Source organism: Elephas maximus, chromosome 6, assembly GCF_024166365.1.
Source record: "Elephas maximus indicus isolate mEleMax1 chromosome 6, mEleMax1 primary haplotype, whole genome shotgun sequence".
Classification (NCBI taxonomy): Eukaryota; Metazoa; Chordata; class Mammalia; order Proboscidea; family Elephantidae; genus Elephas; species Elephas maximus.
In genome coordinates, this window is record NC_064824.1 from 133,408,881 (window position 1) to 133,433,467 (window position 24,587).

Here is a 24,587-nt window from a genome sequence, read left to right on the forward strand (position 1 = left end):
GATTTTTTTTTTTTTTAACTTAGAAATCACTATTTCAGAAGAATGTGATCTATTGTACTTAGAATTCTCGATGAAAAAATGGAACAATTATCAAGAACAACTAGATGTATTTTAATATGCCAGAATTTGTATTCAGAAATATGGAAATAATAAAAAATACTGCTTTCATCCTGAATCACAACTTCTGTGTCATTGCAGGCAGGTAGGGGTCTGCAAAACAAATAATGATTGATTGAAAATGCCAGCACTATTATATCCAGTGAAAAGACTTGTATGAAATAAACCTTCCTTGATTTGTGGTTTTAGATAACTGTATAAAATATTTATTGAGTATGTTATAAAAATACCAATCTTACTATAATGTCTTATCAGTACTAACTAAGCATTTCTCCTTAAAACTTGATCTTCTCTTGGCTTCAGAGACACCTCATCCTGGTTCTTTGTCTTTCTTACAGAATCCTTTCTATTATTACATCCCTATATTTAATCACTTTTTTCTTCTTCTTTTAATTGGTTTAATGACTAAGGAACCATAACTAGCAAGAACATCCATTTATTTGGCAACCACAAGGTATTGGAAACAGCTGAGAATCAGAAAGAAAGCAAAATAATATTAAACCAGTAGATGAGCCTCTGAGTTAGCAAATAACTAAACCTGTGCTCTAAAACCCTATATACTTTAGTTGGAAGACAGTCTATAAGTCTCCACACCAAATCTTTACACACACACACATACACACACCATGCATGCCAGTCTTGCCTCCCTACCTCAACTGTGATGAAAATGACCTTTGCACGTGGTGGTAAATCATAAATAGTACAAACCTTAAGTGATAAATTAACTCTCGAGACAATTTTAACAAACATGTTTCCCTGCCTACCACAAATTAAGAAGTAGACAAAGACTTTGATAATAGCAGTGTCAACTGGGGGGAAAAAAAGACAAGAAATAAAAAGCATAGAAGTGTAGGTCTTCTCAGAATAGAGGCTTGTACTTGTCATTTAACTCAGCCTTCCACACTTCAGTATATAGTAGTTGAGCTCATGTTCATTCAACTTTGTTTTGGATAAGTAGAAAATGTGAAATGCATTTTTTAAAAATTTCTACCCAGAATGATTTTAAAAATATGTAAAATGATGATTCTTAATGGTAGGATGGGCTTTCAAATACCTGAAAACTTCATTCATGTGGAATATCTCATTTCCTAAGAACTTCAGATAAATTAATTGAATTTGACCTAATTAGTGATAGATATTTTATCTCTGGTGCCACCTTTATTTACTGAACAGATTATAATTTTAACGTAAGAGGACACCCTAATGTCTTTTATGAAGTCCCTGGGTGGTGCGGACAGTTAAGTCTACCCAGAGGCACCTCGGAAGAAAATCCTGTTGGTCCACGTCGGGCACATCAGCCACTGAGGATCCCGTGGGGCACAGTTCTACTCTGACACAGACGGGGTCGCCACGGGTCAGAGCCGACTCCCAGGCAACTGGTAATTGATAGTCTCTTTTATAAGTCTGGCAAGACAGCTAAAATATGATTTTGGGAAATTTTTTATGTCTCAGTTATAATATCTGTCAAACATTAATTTCATTAAGGAATTTAAAAATTATGCAGATTGTGTCCATTACATATTTATTCATTCGTAAAATGTTTATGGAGTAGCCGTATGCTCATGGAGATGTAGTGATGAACAAGATAAACATGTTTTCTACTTTCATGTAGTTTATAGTCTTACGAGGATGCAAATAGGTACACTGATAATTATAATACAGATATGTTAGAGTTGAGACCAGATTACCTGCATGGGGCCCTCTCATGGCTGCTCAGATATTTCTCAGCTTTTTATTCAACCTTTTCATATTCTCTCTGACTAGCTGAGTGAAAGAGGCAAAACCGTAAGAGTAGCCTATTCCAAACTTAATGTGTTCATTTTAGACTTTAACTCACTCTCCACTGATGACTGACTTTATTTAATGAAAGACTTAGACCAATCTAAGGCAAGCTCTATTGCCTTTCATCTTCTTCCCTCAAAACATTCTTTCATACATCCTGTCCTTCTTTGCAATCATGTTGCCATTCCTCTTTTCCACAACTGACTTCCATTTAGGTTCTTGATCTCAACTCTTTCCTGTATACTCTACAACCTTTCTGAATATAGGGTATCTTCATTTTCCTTTGCGCATAGAATCCATGCCTTGAATTTTCAATCCCTCAGCTCTAACTTCTTTCTTCCAGCATACTCAGGTTTCTGTTGTCGTTGTTACATGCCGTCGAGTCCGTTCAGACTCGTAGGGACCCTATCTATGTACAACAGAATGAAACACTGCCTGGTCCTGCATCATCCTCAAATTGTAGTTATGCTAGAGCCCATTGCTGCAGCCACTGTGTCAGTCCATCTTGTTGAGGGTCTTTCCCTTTTTCACTGACCCTCTACTTTATCAAGCTTGATGTCCTTCTCCAGGGACTGATCCCTCCTGATAACATGTCCAAAGAAGGAGAGATTTCCAGTCAATGAAAAATAAAATCTTTCCTTATCCTTCAAGCTGCTGTCATCTCTTTCCTTCATCACCAAACTTTAAAGAATTACCTGTCCTTTTTCTTTTCTTGCCATCCACACAGTTTTTTTACACAGTTTATAACCCTTATAATCAGGATTTTGTCCCCAATATTCTACTAAACAACTCTTGGAAAATCACTGATTAACACCAGTTATTGATTTTATGTAATATTCAGCATTGTTGATTAAGCATTTCTCCTTAAAACTTGGTCTTCTCTTGGCTTCAGAAACATCCCAGCCTGGTTCTTTGTCTTTCTTAGGGAATCTTTTCTAATGCATATTACATCCATTAATATACAGATTCCCTCCCAGCTGCTGTCCTCAGTTGACTTCATCTTCCTCTTCATTTTCTGCTTCCATTGTTTTCATCAACTTGTGGAAGAAAGTGCCTAAAAACTCTATTCCTAGCCAGTGGCTGTGTTTCTTTGGTCATGAAATGGGACAAGCAGCATACCAAAGGTCAGGAGACCTTACTTAATTTCTCTCAGTTTTAGTTTCTACATTTGTAAAAAGCAGGTATGGATGTCGTGTTTCAGTTGGGCCTCAAATGACTTCCAAAGGTGAGGTAAAAGCCAGGAGCAAATGCATGTTCAGGACGTTTATGAGACACCGGAATGTGAAGTTTATTAAAGTAGATTAGGCAGTAAAGTTTAAAAGGGTCGTATTGTGGTTACCTTGAAATGCCAAACTAAGTTGAATTTGATGGCATTGGGGGCGGGGGGGTCACTTACCTGTCAAAGCACATAATTGGTCTGGCAGCAGCGTGTAAAATCACAGGTCAGGGGAGAGACCTGAGACTGTGAGGGAGATGTGAGCGAGGTGGCAGCACTGGTCCTGCAGAGATGTACTCCTGTCATGCTTCCCTCCCATGTCGCAGAGTTTGTAAAAGAAGGAGGAGCTACTAATACTGTATCTGCTTTTGTCAAGAACAAAAGAAACCGTAGTACAACTTGAGGTCATGCAATGGCAGTGTCCTCTAATCAAAAGAATGCTTACACCTGGAATTACACTTGATGATCATAAAAGACCCGAATATCTGGTGTGGATTTGCTCAACTCTGCAAGGCTGTGGTATTCACTGCAGTCAGCTGTTAGACATGGACTTTTATCATCAAAACACTTAAGTATCAGAGATTAATTAAACTTTATGAGAATTCAAGTATATTTGTGTTCATTTTTATAAAACAAGGGAGGAGCAATAAAGTCTTTAATAAACTGCAACAAATTTATGGTAGCCCACTCACACTGTAAGACTTCTCGGTTTACTAATTAGGGAGGAAAAAGTTCTAAAAATGCTATGATTCTTTGAATAAAGCTCAGAAATGGAACACATGTAGGAATCTATTTGGGAAATGTATTTTTGAATACTACAGATTTCTCTAGGTATAGAAATGCAATCTGAGATTTTTAAGAGCCATGTTCCTTGTTATGTGAAATAGCAATTTCTTTGTATAAAGCTTACGAATCTATGTTTTCTGCTCACCTCTTTGAGATTTCCATCCTTTTTTGCAGCACCTTAAACAAATTAATCTGTTTGGAAATAGACCAAGTTAGGAAATGAACTGTCAAGTTGTAAATCAGGGAAGCTTGTATAAAACTAAAAAAAAAAAAAAAAAATTTTTTTTTTTTTTTGTATAAAACTACATAATTCTTAGTTTTCTGAAGTTAGGAGGATGATTGAAAAAAAAAGCACTAAATTGTAAGGTTTAAGGCAGAATCTGAGTTTTTTGTTTTGTTTTTCTTCTTGGTACTTGACACGTTGTAGATATTCAGCAGATACTAAAGGAAAAGTAAAAAGCTACAACTAGCAGTAATTTAAGGTATGAAGTTACATGGTCAAAAGTGTGTTTGGGAAAGCAACTTTCCTTCTTCCTTTTATGAATCTCTTTTATATTATGATAAATACTGGATTAAAAAAATACATCTCCTTTTTTTAACCTGTAGTAGCATTTTTTTTTTTATCATTAATTTTATAAACCAGCAAAAAATTAACAAAACACAAAGAGTTGCTGGAATTCCCGTAATGTGTAGCTCCACTGTTAAAAACAAACGCAGCTCAGAGATTTGTAATTGTCTGGGTAAATACCCTTTTAAATTCAACATATCAAAACAATCATTTAAAAAGCTAAGCACATTCTGTGCTCATAAAATGGCTCCCTAAGTATTGGTTTCCCTGCTTTCTACCACCACCCATAAAACAAAATCCACTGTTTTGATTTTTCCATGGCTTGACTCTTTCTGGACAATTATTTTTCTAAGTTTGTTCATAGAGACATCGAGATGAGCTTCTATTACTGATCAGAGATCAGTCATTTAAATACTTTGTTATAAATGCTGATCCAAGGAGATGCTCACAAACTACTACATGCATGTATGTATTTATGTATATGTATGCTTGTCAGTAAAAATTAATGAACAGAAGTTTTGCCTTCAGTGAATGTTTGCATTCCACTTGTCACTTGGAAAGTTTCCTTTGTCCTATTAGAACTGCCTGCTGAAAAACTGAAGTAAACATGTAAGAATATTATAGTTTTATTTTACTTTTGAAGAGAATGAATGTCTAAGCTAATTATTAAGGAATTTGTTATTCCTGGTCTTAACAGTTTTTTTTTTCCTAAAGAAAGCATCAGGAACTGATATTAGACTGAAAAACTGACAAGTTTTTATGTGCTTTTGAGTTTATAGCCCTCACAACCTATTTCAGCCTTCATTGCAACCAGCTAGGTAAACCTCTGCATTTGGGTCCTGGTATTTCTGTTCCCAGGCAAAATTTTTCTAAAACTCATGGGATTTTTCTACTAAGAAAAGAACTTGAATTTCGTGATTGGTATATATGATATCTTTTGCTTATTCTAAGTATGATACTTTTTTTTAACAAGTGGGGATCATAAGATAAAAGAAACGTTAAGATACCTTTTAGGATAAGCCCTTTTGTGTGAGTCAGCTAGTTTTTCATGGAATGTCCTGTCCTTTATATAGCTGAGGGGCAAGTAGGTAATTATTCTGTGTACCATTAAAAAAAAAAAAAAAGCTGTCTAAAAAGTTGGTGAGGCAGTCTGGAGGTAAAACGCTGAATATAACCAGCTTTCTAGGTTTAAATCCCAACTTTATATTATTTTGAATGACTCTTTGAGTATGAATTCCTCCACCTTTTTTAAAAAGTAAGAGTGCAAACTCAGCTTATTAGCAGCCAGATTTCTGGTTCTGATCCAAAGCTAATTTCTGATTATGCTTCCAGATTTCAGTGATTAATTATAGCATAGTATTCTACTCTGGAAGGAGCGCTGGTGGTGCAGTAGCTTAGCTCTCAGCTGCTAATAAAAAAGTCAGCAGTTCGAACCCAGCAGCCGCTCTGCGAGAGAAAGATGTGACAGTCTGCTTCCATAAAGATGTACAGCCTTGGAAATCCCATGAGGCAGTTCTGCCCTGTCCTGTAGGGTCACTGTGAGTTGGGATCAACTCAACAGCAACAGGCCTGGAGTTTTTTTTCCTACTCTGGGTGGTATGTATAGCAATACGCTCAACTGCTGACTCAAAGTTTGGAGGTTCAAGTCCACCAAGAAGTGCTTCAGAAGAAAATCCCGTCTATCCACTTCCAAAAAAATAAGCCATTGAAAACCCTGGCTCTTACTCTGACACACGTGAGGTCGCTGTGAGTTGGAGTCAACTCAACAACAGCTAGGTATTCTACTCCACCACACCGCCACCTCTCCCACTGTGAATAAGGTAGAGCAAATGTAATTTTATGGAGAAAGCAATTAAGGCTCGTAAAAGTTTAGTGATCGGCACCCTCCTGGTAAATGGTGGAAACCCTGGTGGCGTTGTGGTTAAGTGCTACAGCTGCTAACCAAAAGGTTGGCAGTTCACATCCACCAGGCACTCCATGAAAACTCTATTGGGCAGTTCTGCTCTGTCCTATAGGGTTGCTATGAGTCGGAATCAACTCGACAGCAATGAGTTTGGTTTTTTTTTTTTTTTTTGGTTTTTTGGTAAATGGTTGCACAAAATAGTAATACAGGTCCTTCTGACTCAAAGCTCATGTTCTCTTTACTACAACAAACTGAAGAAAAAGAAAGGAGAGATCATTTAGGGAACTGCTGTATTATTTCCAGTGAGGGATAATCAGGGCCTGAACCAAAGCAATGGGAAGAGTAACAAGATTGAAGGATTTTATTTGACTTAGTGGCAGACTGGATGCAAGGAGTGAGAGAAGAGAATGATTGAAGACATGAGTTCCTGGGTATGGGAGTGAATGGTCATGACAGGGGAGAAGCAGCTTGAAGAGGGATCCTCTACTGTATTCCTCTTTCTGTCTGGAATTCTGTATGTTGTTTGAGGTGTGGTGGTATATTTGGTTGAATACATCAAGCAAGCACTTATAACCCAGAATGCTGCACAGGCTTTTGGAGTCTGTTGTTAAGGCTACAAAGGAATCAGAGGGTATATCCTTAATTCCTGTATCGTTGTATTAATCCTGTGACCTACCTAATGAGAATTATACATTTGTAATTCTACCAAGGGACTGTCCTGGGTTTATGGCCCCACTAAATTCCCACTGTGAGGGCCCCCAGATGCTTATAACAGTGTTTCTGTCTGTTTACCTAATATTGCTGTATTTTTCCTCCTCTAGTGAAGATAGATTTTTTTTAAAGATGCAGTAGTTTTTTTTTTCCTTTTTTAAATTTTTATTGCGCTTTATGCGGAAGTTTACAAATGAAGGTCAGCCTGTCATACAAAAATTTATATACACCTTGTTATATACTCCTAATTGCTCTCCCCGAATGAGACAGCACACTCCTTCTGTCTACCCTTTATTTCTGTGTCCATTCAGCCAGCTTCTGTCCCCCTCTGCCTTCTCATCTCCCCTCCAGACAGGAGCTACCCACATAGTCTCATGTGTCTACTTGATCCAAGAAGCTCAGTCCTCACCGGTATCATTTTCTGTCCTATAGTCCAGTCCAATCCCTGTCTGAAGAGTTGGCTTTGGGAATGGTTCCAGTCTTGGGCTAACAGAGGGTCTGGGGACCTTGACCCCTGGGGTCCATCAGTTGTAGCAGGGCACCATTTAGTTCTTCTGGTCTCAGGCTGATGTAGTCTCTGGTTTTATGTGGCCCTTTCTGTTTTTGGGGCTCATAATTACCTTGTGTCTTTGGTGTTCTTTGTTCTTTGCTCCAGGTGGGTTGAGACCAATTGATGTATCTTAGATGGCCGCTTGCTAGCATTTAAGATCCCAGATGCCACTCTCTAAAGTGGGATGCAAGATGTTTTCTTAATGGATTTTATTATGCCAGTTGACCTAGATGTGCCCTGAAACCATGGTCCCCAAACCCTCACCCCTGCTACGCTGGCCTTTGAAGCATTTCGTTTATTCAGGAAACTTCTTTGCTTTTGATTTAGTCCAGTTGTGCTGACCTCTCCTGTATTGTGTGTTGTCTTTCCCTTCACCTAAAATAGTTGTTGTCTACTATCGAATTAGTAAATACCCCCTCCCTCCCTCCTTCCCCACTCTCGTAACCATCAAAGAATACTTTCTTCTCTGTTTAAACTATTTCTGGAGTTCTTGTGATAGTGGTCTCATATAATATTTGTCCTTTTGCAGCTGACTCATTTCAGCATAATGCCTTCCAGATTCCTCCATGTTATGAAATGTTTCACGGATTCATCATTGTTCTTTATCGATGCATAGTATTCCATTGTGTGAACATACCATAATTTATTTATCCATTCATCCATTGATGGACACCTTGGTTGCTTCCATCTTTTCGCTATTGTAAACAGTGCTGCAGTGAACATGGGTATGCATATATCTGTTCGTGTAAAGGCTCTTATTTCTCTAGGATATATTCCAAGGAGTGGGATTGCTGGATCGTATGGTAGTTATATTTCCAGCTTTTTAAGGAAGCGCCAAATTGATTTCCAAAGTGGTTGTACTATTTTACTTTCCCACCAGCAGTCTATAAGTGTTCTAGTCTCTCTACAACCTCTCCAACATTATTTTGTTTTTTTGGATTGATGCCAGCCTTGTTGGAGTGAGATGGAATCTCATTGTAGTTTTGATTTGCATTTCTCTAATGGCTAATGATCGTGAGCCTTTCCTCATGTATCTGTTAGCCACCTGAATGTCTTCTTTAGTGAAGTGTCTGTTCATATCCTTTGCCCATTTTTTAATTGGGTTATTTCTTTTTGTTGCTGAGTTTTTGTGGTATCATGTAGACTTTGGAGATCACACACTGATCAGAAATGTCATAGCTAAAAACTTTTTCCCAATCTGTAGGTAATCTTTTTACTCTTTCGGTGAAGTCTTTGGATGAGCATAGGTGTTTGATTTTTAGGAGCTTCCAGTAAGATGCAGTAGTTTTAAAAGCATCTTGATTTACTCATATGAGTTAATGCTGAGGTTACACAAAATATTCAATAAGGGAATGGTAGTTGTAAGGCAGTATGTTGAAAGAAAGGCATTCATATGTGCAGTTTATGGTTGGGTGATGTGGCAGTGACTTGTGCTTATGCCCTTGCACAGTTCCTGCTCTGTGGAAGGTTTTTATACAGAGTAACATTGGTAGAATGACTGGGAGCTGCAGGCCAAGAAATCTTACTGAAATAACAAATCAGAACTTATTTTGTTTTACTGTGTTTTCATTTTTCTAAAGCAGAAAATTAGAACTTCTTTATTAAAAGCTAGAATTATACACTTGGAATTAAAGTAATATTTTTACTTGTTGCTGCCTGTAATATCATACCTCATGATGAACCACAAGCATAACACTTAAGAGTAAGGTTGTTTTTCATTCTCCTTACATGACACTAATATAAACTATACAGTTATCCCTCAGTATCCTTGGGGGATTGGTTCCAGAATCCCCGCTGGCACCAAAATCCTCAGATGCTCTAGTCCTCTATATAAAGTATTTGCATATAGCCTACACATCCTCCCGTATACCCTAAATCATCTCTAGATTACTTATTTCTGCATTTGGTTGGAAAGCAGAAATTAGTAACCTAGATTGGAGGAAGACTCGTTAACAACCTGCGTTATGCAGATGACACAATCTTGCTTGCTCAAAGTGAAGAGGACTTGAAGCATTTACTGCTGAAGACCAAAGACCACAGCCTTCAGTACGGATTACACCTCAACATAAAACAAAAATCCTCACAAATAGACCAATAAGCAACATCATGATAAACGGAGAAAAGATTGAAGTTGTCGAGGATTTTGTTTTACTTGGGTCCACAAACAACAGCCATGGAAACAGCAGTCAAGAAATCAAAAGACACGTTACATTGGGCAAATCTGCTGCAAAGGACCTCTTTAAAGTGTTCAAAAGCAAAGATGTCACCTTGAAGACTAATGTGCGCCTGACCCAAGCCATGGTATTTTGAATCGCATCATATGCGTTTGAAAGCTGGACAATAAATAAGGAAGACCAAAGAAGAATTCACTCCTTTGAATTGTGGTTTTGGCGAAGAGCATTGACTATACCATGAACTACCAAAAGAACAAACAAATCTCTCTTGGAAGAAGTACAGCCAGAATGCTTCTTAGAAACAAGGATGGTTAAGACTATGTTTCACATACTTAGGACATGTTGTCAGGAGGGATCAGTCCCTGGAGAAGGGCATCATGCTCGGTCAGCAGGAGAGAAAAAGACCCTCAAGGAGATGGATGGATTGACACAGTGTTTCATTCTGTTGTGCATAGGTTTGCTATGAATTGGAACCAACTCAAGGGCACCTAACAATAACAACAACACAGACTACTTATAATACTTAATACAATGTAAATGTTGTGTAAATAGTTGTTATACTACCATATTGTTTAGGGAATAATGGCAAAACATGAGGCAAATGATGCTCAAACAACAAGTGCTGGAGAGAGACTGAGAATCTATGAAATGGTGGGAGGGCACAGCAGAGCATGCCTACACATCAATCGATTCATTTGCGTGGATTCAGTTTAGTGCTTGGTGTGCCGCAAATTCAAATTTTGCTTTTGGAAATAACTTTTTTAATTTTTTTAAAATGTTTTTCAACCACGATTGGTGGAAGCTGCAGAAACAGAGGGCTGATTATATTTTAAAACCTTGAGGGATACTGCCCCTCATTTTTCACTTAGAGATTAGAGTCCCAAAGTTACATGTATCTGCACATTCTTTATGGGAAAAAGGATCCTGGTTTGTTTGTTTTTTTAATAGATTTAGAACCCCTATGCAAATTGCATTGGGCAAATCTGCTATAGAAGACCTCTTTCAAGTTAAAAAGCAAAGATACCACCTTGAGGAATAAGGTGCACCTGACCCAAGCCGTGGAATTTTCAGTTACCTTATATGTATGTGAAAGCTGGACAATGAATAAGGAAAACCAAAGAATTGATGCCTTTGGATTATGATGTTGGCAAAGAATACTGAATATGCCATTTACTGCCAGAATAACAAACAAATCTGTCTTGGAAGAAACACAGCCAGAATGCTCCTTAGAAGGAGGATGGTGAGACTTCATCTCACATATGTGGGGCATGTTATCAGGAGGGACCAGTCCCTGGAGAAACACACCATGCTTGGTAAAGTAGAGGGGCAGCAAAAAAAGAGGAAGACCTTCATGAGATGGACTGACACAGTGGCTGCACCAATGCACTCAAACCAAACACAGCAATGATTGTGAGGATGGCACAGGACTGGGCAGTGTTCCATTCTGTTGTACACAGGGTCGCTGTGAGTTGGAACCAACTTGACGACACCTAACGATAACACCATGCAAATGCACTCAGCTGCTCACTGAAAGGTTAGAAGTTCAGGTCCATCCAGAGGTGCTTCGGAAGAAAGGCTTGGTGAGATCTACTTCTAGGAAATCCGCCCTTGAAGCCCTGTGGAGCTAAGTTCTGATCTGACACACGTGGGGTCTCCATGAGTCGGACTCCATTAGACAGCAGCTGGTTTTTATGTCAGATGAGATCGTCACATAACTAAGTCCTGAGGGAGCGTGGACCAGCGCCCGGTTATTCCAAATGTTTGTTACAGTCGAAACCCATTACTGATACATAGTAAGCACTCAGTAAATATGACTGTACACCCATGTTCATTGCAGCATTGTTCACAGTAGCCAGAAGGTAGAAACAGCCCAAGTGCCCATCGACAGATGAATGAATAAACAAAACATAGTATATGCACACTGAAAACCAAAACCAAACCCATTGCCATTGAGGTGATTCCAACTTATAGCGACCTTACACAGTGGAGTATTATTCAGCGATGAAGAGAAATTAAGTTCTGATATATTCCACCACATGGATGAATCTTGAAAACATTACGCTAAGTGAAATGAACCAGACACACTTATATGAAATGTCTAGAATAGGCAAATACATCAAGACAAAAAAAAAGATTAATGATTACCATGGGCTGAGAGTAGGGAGGAATGGGGAGTTTAAAATAAATTATTATTTTTATTTATAAAGTATTAGTGTGTATGAGTGTGTTTGTGATGACTAGACTCAGTTTCCAGGTCTAAGAAAGATGCCAAGATGGGTCTACGGATAATATACATTTGTCTAGCACTTTTGTCCAGCTTTCAAAGCTATTTCATTTATGTGTTATCTCATTTGTTCTTCACAACAGCTACCCTGTTAGAGCAGATAGACCCCTAAGGCATACCTGGCTGTCATTTGAGCCAGGCCCTTGAATGGATGGGTTTTTAACAGTTCTGGAATTAGGAAGAACACTAAACAGGGTATAGTGCAAGCAAAGGTAGAGAACAGAAAAGGGTAGAACATGGGGAGAATACTGAGTGGTGTGCTGACTGAGGTGGAGGATAAATGAGGAGAAGTGTAGGGAAGGTAGAAAGGGAAGTTGGGCACCATCGTTAGAAAGCTTCGAATATCTACCCTACTCCTAAGTAGTTATTGTGCCAATATTCCTGGTTTTTTATTTCTATTAGTATCTCCCATCGTGCCTGTACAACAAAACCAGCACAGTTCATCTACTAACTTTTCCTCAAGCTCGCCTCTTACCTACAGTGTTCATTCATTTGCTCATGACATTCATCTCTGCTCTGCCTGATTCTATCAGATCTTACTTATCCTTCAAGTCACAGTACAGATAAGACCTGTGAGGCCTTCCCTAGGCCTCTGTGTGTCTCCCTACACTGAACTTCAGAAATACCCACAGGTACTGAATTGTTAACTTTCTGTTTTTGATTATCTAGCGGAATTATAAACTCAAAGGGGGAGTGGAGGCATGGAAGGGCTTTATATTTTACCCAGTGCTTAACTGTTAGGCCTTGAACCTTGTAGAAAAATACTTGTTGGCTAAATCTAAATATGAATTTAGTTGAATTCTCTTTGACTTTTACTAAGTAATAAAAGTTGTCTGCGGTACCCTGCATTGTGCTGTTATTCATGGGAGATAAAAAATATATATATATAAGACACAGTTTCAGTCCTTGGCCCTTAAGACATTTGCAGTCTTGTTAAGTGGCTTTATTTACAGTGACTTAGGCGGCAAAATACTTGAGTGCGTCTGTCAGAGGAGTTGGGTGTCAAATTATAGAGAGAGCTCTTAGTTCTTAGCTTAACAGATCCCAGGAGTGAAAATAGAAACTAAACAACAGTGCTGTCAGCTGCAGGTTTTGGAATAATTCCCAGTCAGCCTCTTTGGTGTGATATCACTTTAAAATTCACTTTTATTTCATAGGAATATTACTCAATAAAGAAACTTTGCCTGTAATAATGGGCATTGATTTAAAATCCTTGATATTTGGCTCATATTTTAAAGCCATAGAATTATAAAGCCAGAACAGACCTTATTATACTTCTACTCCCACTTTTTTCATTTTTCCGATGAGGAAAGGGCTCCAGAGTGATTGGTTAATTGAGCCTTGTCTAAATTGCCCCAGCTATTTAGAGACAAAATAGGAATTAGAACGTGGGTATTGACTTCCTTGCTTCTCTTATATAACTTAAAAAAAAAAAAAATTTTTTTTTATTTATTTCAATATATTACTATATTTTCAGTTATTTGCTCATTTGTTTTTTATATCATTTCTGCAAAAAATAGTCAAGAAAAGTTATCCATATTTGCAGAGAAGGAAACTTAAGTGACTTGCCTAATGTCACATAAGCAGGACTAGCACCCAGGTCTTCTGTCTCCTAATCGTTGCTGTTTTCACGACCCATGCTGTTTCTCCGTATTGCTATTAGGATTGCTTCCAAATTATTCATTCTAGGAAGCGTATTTGCCAGTTTAATATTCAACTAGAGCAATACTGGGGAATTTGAATCTCTTATGCATCTTTGGAAACATCCTGGAGTCTCTAGAATTGACTGCTTCCAAATCAAAATCAAAAAGTAAGCAGGGAATAGAGACTGGACGGGGAGCAGTGTGCTGCCTCCCTCCACGGCTGTTCCCACTCTCAACAGTGTCTGCAGCAGAGCTGTGGTTGAGCAGTCACTGATGTGTGTGTCTTTCTTTGCATGTATTCTCTGATTATTGAAGGTAGGTTTTTTTTTTTTTTTTTATCAATAATTAGAATTCTGTGGAAGACTTTTAATTCTTTGGCTTCCGTGTCACTCTGTTGTTTCTCGTAACTTAAAAAAATAAAAACATGGTTGAAATTCTTCCTTCTTGATTTAAAATGTGTCACCTCTAACACTGCCTTCAATTTCTCTTATCAGAACCCCTGAACAGTGCCCGAGTGTTGTTTCGTTGTTGTCAGAGAGTTACAACCCTCATGTGCGTTACGGAGCTGCAATGGCCCTGGGGATCTGCTGTGCTGGTACAGGAAACAAGGTAAAGCCCAGTGCCAGTGGGGTCAAGTTCTTTCCTGGCGCCAGACTGTTTTCCCTTGCATAAAAGTTTATGTAACAGCTGTAAAAATACAAGTGTAGTAATTTGTAAGACTTAACTTGCCTCACAGAGCTTCCCAGTACTCCCTCACTTTACTGTGCTGGATGGCCCTAAGCCATTTAAGAACAAACAACCACATTACATGAATAGCTTCTAACTTGAAATAGTGCTAAAGTTATTTTCTTCAAAGAGCTGTTCTGGCTATTCATGGTTATTTTAGCTATTTAATGTGCAGGATTAATGTATGGAAATTGAGGTTCTCTATTAACTTGCCTGGTCTGAGGCCACCAAAATCAACTCAGTTGATAATGCTTTTGTTTTATTTTAAGTGAATCACTTACCTGCTATGTGCCTCTTGTTTTTGTTTTGTTTTGTTTTCTCTAACATACTAAGTAAGCTGGTATTTGTTAAGTCCTCAAAAGTGGAGGAGGGAGAGAGAATTTGGGTAGGCAAGGTGATGATTTGAAAACACAGTTCATCCATGGAGCTTTCATAAAGAAATGCACTGTTACTTAAAGAGTAAGTTTTCTTGATCCAGGTTAATGATGCAATCATCAGACCTTGCCTGTCTAGCATACACTTTGGTCACTTCCCCAGAAGATGAATCTTTCTTTAAACAAAGTATGTGTCTATGTCTGTGTGAGAGAGAATTCTCTAGTTTCCTAGAAACCATGGTGTAGCAGTTGAGAGCTACGGCTGCTAACCAAAAGGTTGTGACAGTTCGAATCCACCAGGAGCTCCTTAGGAACCCTATGGGGCAGTTCTACTCTATTCTATAGGGTCACTATGAGGCGGAATCGACTTGACAACAGTGTTTTGTTTTGTTTTTTTCAGTGGGTTTTTCTCTAGTTAAAGGGTGTCAGTATTGGATACAAATAGCTTTTTTTAGTCACATAAATCATGGAAGCTGGGAATAAAAATGGACATTTTTATTCTTAGTTCATTCAAGCTGTTTAAAAAAGAAGAGCTTTAGAATGTGTGGTGAGAATTATGCAAAAATTTATAGCAAAACATTCCCCCTCCTGCCTTCCATCACATTCTGCTGTCTTACCCGACTTTATTTTTCTTCATAGCTTTTACGACCACCTGACATACCTTACACCTATTTACTTATTGCCTCTCTCTCCTCTACTGAAATGTAAGGCCTCTGAAAAAAGAAATTTCACTGCTAGAACCTAAAACCAGATCTGGCGTTTATTCTAAAATATGTTTTTGAGATTATATCACATACCTCAAAGGTCTTTTAATTTATAAATTGGAAATTTGGTTAAGTTTTTATCATGGCTACTTCATAAAAAATGAAGTAGGCTCTCAGTAAATATTTGTCAGATGTATGTTTGTGGGCAAGATCATTTAAGGATACAGCGATGAACAAGTTGGATGACATGGTCTCTGCCCCCACAGAGCTTTGTTATAAAATATTTTAACTTTTTGGGGGGGGGATTTCCTACATGAGAATGTATCTTCAATTTTATCAGAGATGTCATTGAGTATACAGTTGTTGTTAGTTGCCTTCAAATCTTTTCCAACTCATTAAGATGCATTTAATTGAAACTTCTCAATTTTTTTTTCTAGGACACATCTGTTCTATGAACAAAGAAAGAATAAATATAGTTAGATGTTTTATTAAGTATTTTTCCCTCTCAAGTCCTTAGTAGGCATTTATGTCAAGCTTCATAAGTTAAATGTAAATTAGATTTTTTTTCATCCCAGATTGTTCTAATATGATATCTAGGAGTAAATGTTCTTTGAGACACAGCACCTGACAAGTTAATTCAATGAAAAATTTTTATTACACATACCTATCTGGCTGACATTTGGTCCTTTAATTATTTTTGTTTCTTAAAAACCTGAAACATTTGTTTATTCTAAAATATTTCTTTGAGGGTACATGATAATACCTCAGAGGTCTTTTAATTTATAAACTGGAAATTCAGTTACATTTTTATCATGGCTACATTATAAATAATATTGACAATATGTGGGTAATGTTTGAAAAACTTACTCTACTGCACAGTGTCATTACATTTTTCAGTGAAGTGGGTAGAAAAGATACACATATCTGGGATATGTCTATTTGTAAATAGCTCTGATTAAAAAAAGAAAGTCTGCATGTAAAGAAGTCTAAAGCCCTTTTCCAAAAATGGATTCAATTTATTCTTCCTTACCTTGGCTTTGGAACCAAGTATACTTGATAAATGACATACTCAATTAGGAAATAAGTTTGATAATGCTGTAAATCCATTTCTCTGTTCCTCCCAGATTTATGCCTGCCGAAGAACCTTATCAGGGACATTGTAAAGTGGCATTTCCCAAATGACCTGCAGAGTGTTAATAGGAGTTACATGGGACAAAAGAGTCCTTGGTCAAATACAGTGGACAAACTTTGAGTTGTTTATTATTAGGCTTCCAAGAGCCTTTGATATGAAAACATGCACTTGAATCTACAAGAGGAGTTTATATAGTATGTGGGAATCCCCACAAGGAATCCTTTTTTCATGGAACTGATGGGATAGTGCTGGTAAACATTTTGGAAAATTCCACTTTAGGTAGTCTTATGAAATGTAACTATGAAATCAAATCTAGTCCTTTTTGATTTCTTTTGCCATTCTATTAGCAAATAAAATCATCTATTTTACCCTAGTGTTTAAAGGAGGTTGGCTACATAATGAAAATAATATAGATTTGGGGGTCAGACTGGCCTGGATTTGCTACTTATATATGACTTTGGACAAGTTACTTAATCTTTCAACTCAGTTTATTTATAAAATGAGGATGATAATGCCTATCTTTTAGAATTGTTGAGAGGATTATATGGAATAATTTATGTAAAATACCTAGTGCTATGCCTAGAAAATAATAGATGCTTATCAAATATTGATCCCATTTTCTCTTAATTTTTATTTCTTTATAACCTCTTTTACCCTAAGACAGGCGTGCACTCGTGAAATCCTATGGTAGAAGATTTCACCTACTACATCAATTATATTTAGAATGCATACTTCTGGTCTGAACTGTTGTGTTCAGATAGTCTGAAATTAACTTTTTACTACTTTGTCGGATGACAATGTCAGTCTTAACTTAGAATAGAGTAACTAATTTGAAAATCCAGCTGTATCAACTTCATCTGAAAGTTACTGTTTTTTTTTTTCATTCCTTTCAGGAAGCAATTAATTTGCTAGAACCAATGACAAATGACCCCGTGAATTACGTGAGGCAAGGAGCTCTCATAGCTTCAGCTCTCATCATGATTCAGCAGACCGAAATTACTTGTCCAAAGGTGAGCACACAAAGAAAGCCTGTTGGGCTAAATCTAGGAGAGAGCTGGTTCGGCTCATCTTCTTTTGAAGACTTCAAATTGGTAAACGCTGTAGTCACAGGAAGTGAAGAGAACACTTGTGGGGTAGGGGAATGCAGAAACTTTAAATATGCAATACTCTTTAAATGTCTTTTTTATAGATTAAAAGTCATTTTATTAGTTTAAGTGTGTATTTATTACTCAAAAAATGAGGACATATGGAGTGGTGAATTCATAAAGTCAACTTTGATTTTTTGCTGCGCATTGTTCTTTTAAAGTTTATTCATTGGGGTACCATCTTCCTCTGATTCAGAATGAACTCAGGCAGTTCATGACTTTTTTGATCCATCCCTTTTAGGTAATAAAAGTCCTACAATCACTTAGTACAGTACATACAATCTCAGTTCAGAAATGAGTATGTCCAGATTCTCTGTTGGAATGTTTCGCCTCCTGGGCTGTCCTCTTGGGCAGGATTTCAAATGGCTCCAGGATGGCTTTCTTTCCTACTTGATCTATATCTGCTCCACAAAAACACTCCTGCAGATTGTGCACTTCTTGTGGGTATGAGTATAATAGACTACCAGTGTAGCTTTGCCCATCTGTCTGTCCTGTCTCTCTCTCCCTCTTTCTCTCTCACTCTTACTCATTCAGCTTGTGCTTCTTATTTTATGTGTCAGACATTGCAATCCTCAGTCCTATTAAGCTCTCCAAATGGTTCCTCCAAAGCCCCTTTCTGTAGGCTTAGAGTGAGTGGGGAAGACCCACAGCACAGCTTTCCCTAAAGAATTCTCTTCCTGATCTCCCACAATCCAACTCTCACATACCCACCCTGAGGGTGACCTCATAACAGATTTTCAGACGTCTATTTTAAAATTTCCTCACGGCAGCCTCTTAGACCTCATGTTAGTGTTTGATGTTTAATGTATCTTGGCGCGTCAGCCAGAACTTCTCATTTAACGTCCCGTTAAGAGAAACAAAATGCTTATTATGTGTTATTCGCGTGTACTAAAAATTACCATGTTTGGTATATTAAATAGAGGTATATAGCTTATACAATAATTTCAGATCTTTTAATTCTTAAAGTTAGAGCATTTAACAGCCTTTTAAAAATTCTGCTCCTGTATGAGAAGCATTCAAAAAATTGACAAGATAAAGCCATTGGCACACCGTTTTCTCCCTCATCAAGCGGATATAGAACACCCTTGTTTTCAGTAGTAGACTGGCAGGAGGGAGTGGAGAACAGAAAAGTTTCTGGAAGTTATTGATTACTCATTCTTATTTTAGGGAACTTTGTTTGGTAAATTTCAGTTTCTAAGCAATCGCTGTCATTTTTGTTTCATTTATCCAGTTCTTTGTTTTAAATCATTTTCAGGACTTTTAAAAATTGAATTATTACAAAGATAGAATTAGACTTCTCATCCTTTTTTTAATGTTACTTAACATATTATATCGTCTAGAATATAAATATCTTCCAAGCACAGGCCACTTTTCTTTTTGTTTTTAACTATACCAGCTATAATATGAGTAACTTCTGTGTCTTTTGTCTCTGCTTTTGATTTTCTGCTGTGCTTTTGGAGGTTGTCCAGCTGAGCAATGTCATGATGTCATTAAAGAAGCAAGTTTAGCCACAGAACACACCTCCTGCACCGTAATATGCATATATTTATCCACTTTGACCTCACATGTTGCTTTCACGTTACTTGAATTGTCAGCAAGACAGATGTTTTACCATCTTCCCATCCTCTGCTGTGGAGTTTCATGATTTGACAACCATGAGCTTTGCTCCAGCAATGGGACTGGGGTGGGCTATGGAAGGCTGTGTAGTTTGAAGAAGCATTCAACTCTTTAATGTGTAGTTTTGCTTTTTACTAGATAGAAATTCAATAATTTAAATGACTTTTTTTTTAATCATTCCAAAAAATATTATTGAACCAAGTCTTAGCTGGTGTGAATACCTAGGGCGCACTCTCAGGGTTGTGTCCGAATCTTGACTGTGGATTAAGACCGTTCACATGCAGCTATAGCTGGTAGCCCTTGCCATTAATATAATCTGCATGGGGTAGGGTATCTGTGTACTCCACTGACTATGCAGATAAAACTGTGTAAGACCACGTGAAACTCAAAAGTTCTTTTAGGAAGCCCTGTTCCTTAGAGTAGAAATTTTACTCAGTTCATAAATTCTTAAAGCTTAAACCCCTATTTCATTGTTTTCTGTTACTAAGCAAGTGATAAAGAGCTTCTTGGACTATAGTTTATATCATCTCTGTTTTATCCGATAATTACCAAAAAGACAACATGGATGTTCTTTTGGAATGGTAGATGAGGTGTTGCTGAAAAGAAAAAGCTGTTAGTAAACTCTGAAGAGAAGTGAGTTCCTAAGGTTACAGAATCCTGGTCCTAAGGTTGCAAACTAATACATGAAGTAAAGTAGAAACACCTCGAAAGCAAACATCAGGGTGTTAATTTTTAATTTCATCAAGAATTATAACCCCTTGTCAAAGGAATCCAAAAGGGACATTTCTCAGATATTTTGTGAGATCCACAATGGAAATTTTTTAAGGAAGTGTTTTTATGTAATAATACATGCCACATCCTTTTGCAGAATTCTGTCTTAACACTCAGCTCGCACGTTGTGGTTGGTTAGTTTAAGTAACTCATGTACATCTGTGCTTTGCTTCTGCCAGTTAGAAAAAAAACCTCTCACAAACATAGACAAAAACACATCCCTGGGTGATTATGAGTTGTCTTTTCTGTTCTGTAGTTAATGACAATAATATCATTTTACAGGCCTTTGGAGCTATTTTCTCTCAACAGCCTAACTCTGCTCTTTTTGAAGGATTGATCTTTTGTTCTTGTTAAAGGAAATCCACCTTTAGCAGTCATTTGAACATGTACATGTTACATGTCACATACAAAATGAAATAAAAATATTATATGATATATTATAGAATCTGCTGTTCCTCCTTGCCTAATATCATCTGGCCTAAAGCCTGGTACAGGGAAGCTTCTCCCACCAGTGACAAGCATCCTTTCTGGAACTAGCATCACATTTGGCCAAGCTTGATTGGCTTCTGCATTTCTAAAATAGACCACAGTTTGGGTAGATTAAGCTTTTTTGAGCCATCATGATAACCTAGAAATACTTCTGTAGGGAAATGTGTTCCTCGTTCCAAACAATTGACTTTATAAGGAAACTTTACAGTATAACACATTTGTAAGCATAGTCAGTTTGTATTATCATACCATTGCTTTAAGATAGGGCCTTGGACTCTGACGGTGTTGGGAATAATAAAAAGCAAGGGCCGCAAGCAACTACCATAAACAAAATCATACTAATAAAATTAAAAGGGAACTAATAACATCCTTTGGTATCTTGATAATGGGGAAATCATGATAGCATCAGCAGGAATATCTTGAAAAAAGAGTAAAGATAATTTTCATTTTGGGCATGTTGAGTTTAAGATAACAGCAAGTCAGTTGGAGATAAACTGAGAGCGTAGGGAAAAGTCAGAACTAAAGAGAGAGATTCGGGAACTAGCTACAAGGAAATGATACAAGTCCACAGCCCATTAGCTGCAATTGCAAAATCCAAAAAGCTCTGAAACTTAAAGTTGTTTGTTTTTAAGGACTCGTTAGACTTTAAAACCTGACCCAATATGAACTCACTTGTAGGCTTTATTCCATTTAGTGTAAATAGTCATACATTTTGTTACTTCAGAAATTGTTTGTTTGATTATGAGATGTTGCCCCACACTCCACTAAGAATGTTGTATAATATATGGTTTATGCATCATTAGCTTTCTAAATTCAGAATTCCAAAGTAAATCTGGCCTCAAGGATTTCGGGGAAGGATTTAGAGCGCTATAGTTGAATTCTTAAGAACAGATATGTCAGAGAAAGAGAAAAGAATAAATACTCCAAATTGATCCTTAATATGCAGCTGTGTTTTTGTAGCCAGGAAAACACAAAAAATGGAAAGGAAGAAACATACGCAGCTGATAAGTACTAACAGAAATGACTCCAAGGGAATTTATTCCCTGCTCCTCATTCTTTATTTTTCTCCCTGACATCTAAGAGGGGTTTTTTGTTTTCCAATTGTGTAAAGTACAGAATTAAAAACATTGTAAAAGCGTGAATTTAAAGCAGATTCATCGTCTTCTCTATAAGGTTGTCATAAAATAAAATCAGAAGTTAATATGATACTTTCCCCTGCACATTCCACATTTTGTTTTGTGTATGGGATCACTCTAAATACTATACCACTGAAATTGAGTGAGAAAATCATGATTCTGGTTCTGATTGCCAGTAATTGCGTGATCACAGGCAAGTAAGTCGTTTCACCTATTGTAACTTCAGTTTTCACATCTGTAAAACAGACCAGATGACTTCAAAGTTACCTTCCAAATTTAAGATTCTATCTTAATCTATGAAAATAATAATTCATGACCAAGAATTATAATAATGAAAACTAAGTTACTGATACAAAAGCAATAAAATAAAATATGAGGAAAAGAATTACAAATGATAAAAACTCATTTTTTTAAAGTATTTGACCTAACATTAATTGTATAAGGCCGTTATATATTTGCATTGATTTTTAAAAACTCCGTCTTTCATTTCACTGGATGTTTTCCTATTGTTTTGGGTACATTTTTGTATTTAAATTCCTCCCTATAATGTACATACACTACTTTGTCCAGTGTTTCTTTTTTATAAGTTCATGAAACATTTTATAAACCTTTAGCACATAAAATTTCCAACCTATATAAGGCAATGTAAGTGTTCATCTAAAATAAGTTCAGAATCAAAGGAATTTGACCTATTGAACCAAAGTAAAAGCACCAAATCCTAGGATTTTTAGAACTAGAAAGGACTTTTGTGATGACCTAATCATGCTGGTTTTTATAGGTTGGGAAAGTAAAGCATAAAGAAGTGATAGACTTCCTAACAGCCTTATGCTGATCAGTGAGTGGCAGCGATAGTTCATTGTTTTTCCCACTACGTTCTGTTGCTACCTATGAATAAAAAATTGAGAACTGTGTCTAAAGAATATTATTTTGTTAGCAGTACAGTATTTCGGTTACAGAGGTAATAGTCGGTCAGAACTGGTAGGATTCTGCCCCCATGTGTTATTACAGCAATGGTTACTGAACATTTACCAACTGTAAAATACTTTATGTGCATTACCTCATGTAACTCTTGCAACACCCTTGTGAGGTAGGTGTTAATAATCCCTGGAGAGATGAAGAAACTGAGGCTAAGAAAAGCTAGGTAATTTACCCAGACAGCTGCTGAGAGCAGAGTCAGTATTCATAAGCCAGAGCGCTCTGATTCCATATTACTCTGCCACTATATCACAGTCTGGCCTCTGAGACCAGGATAAATGAAGAGCAAAAGAGATATTGAAAGAACATATAACACAGATTAAAAAGAAAACCAAACTCATTGCCATCAAGTCGATTCCAACTCATAGCGACCCTATAGGACAGAGTAGAACTGACCCATAGAGTTTCCAAGGAGCAGCTGGTGGACTCGAAATATATAGATCTTTTGGTTAGCAGCTGTAGCACTTAACCACTATACCACCAGGGCTCCAAAGTCATATTAGGAAACTCAAATTCGGTATTTTCTGCTTTTGGCAGATTTGGGGAGCTCCATGATCATGTCCCCGCACGTCTGTCAGAAGAAACTCTGAAACTTGCACATGAACGTAGAGTAGCTAAAGCAAAAGGAAGAAATCATGAAGTAAAAGAACTGAACAGAAGATTTCAAAGGGTGGCTTGAGAAGACAAAGTATTATAATGGAATGTGCAAAGACCTGGACTTAGAAAACCAAAAGGGAAGAACACGCTCAGCATTTCTCAGCCTGAAATAACTGAAGAAGAAATTCAAGCCTGAGTTGCCATATTGAAGGATTCTATGGGAAAAACATTAAACGACGCAGGAAGTCTCAAAAGAACATGGAAGGGAATATACAGAGTCTGTGTACCAAAAAGAATTGGCTGACATTCAACCATTTCAGGAAGTAACGTGATCAAGAACCAATGGTATCGTAGGAAGAGGCCTAAGCGGCCCTGAAGGAGGCATTGGCGAAAAACAAGGCTCCAGGAATTGACAGAAAAGCAATTGAGATGTTTCAACAAATGAATGCAGTGCTGGAAGTGCTCGCTCACCTATGTCAAGAAATTTGAAAGTCAGTTACCTGGTCAGCCGACTAGAAGAGATCCATATTTGTGCCCATTCCAAAGAACGGTGATCCAACAGAAGGTGGAAATTATCGAAAAATATCATTAATATTAACCACCCATTGCCATTGAGTTGATTCAGAGTAGAACTGCCCCATAGGGTTTCCAAGGAGCACCTGATGGATTTGAAGGGCCAACCTTTTGGTTAGCAGCTATAGCTCTCAACCGCTATGCCATCTGGTTTTCCATCATTAATGTTATACCCAAGTAAAATTTTGCCACAGAGGATTCAAAAGTGGGTATAGCAGTATATCAACAGGAACTGCCAGAAATTCAAGCCAGATTCAGAAGACAGGGAATGAGGGTATCATTGCTGATGTCAGATGGCTCTTGACTGGAAGCAGAGAATACCATAAAGATGTTTACCTGTGTTTTATTAACTATGCGAAGGCATTTGACTGTGTGGATCATGACAAATTATGGATAACATTGCAAAGAGTGGGAATTCCAGAGTAATGAATTGTCCTCACATGTAACCTGTACATAAAACAAGAGGCAGTTGTTTGAACACGAGGGGATATTGCGTGGTTTAAAATCAGGAAAGGTGTACGTCAGGGTTATATCCTTTCACCATATTTATTCAGTCTGTACACTAAGCAAATCTGAGAAGCTGCACTGTGTAAAGAAGAACACAGCATCAGGAT

The 24,587-nt window shown here is 37.4% G+C and overlaps 1 protein-coding gene across 1 annotated transcript in view; it reads left to right on the plus strand.

Annotated features, from left to right (window-relative positions):
• Positions 1–24,587, plus strand: part of PSMD1 (proteasome 26S subunit, non-ATPase 1) — a 112,684-nt gene that overhangs the window by 59,374 nt on the left and 28,723 nt on the right. Inside the window, exons 17-18 of the mRNA XM_049888432.1 lie at positions 14,229–14,343; positions 17,564–17,680. Of these exons, the coding sequence (XP_049744389.1) occupies positions 14,229–14,343; positions 17,564–17,680 (232 nt within the window). The remainder of the gene's footprint in view (positions 1–14,228; positions 14,344–17,563; positions 17,681–24,587) is intronic.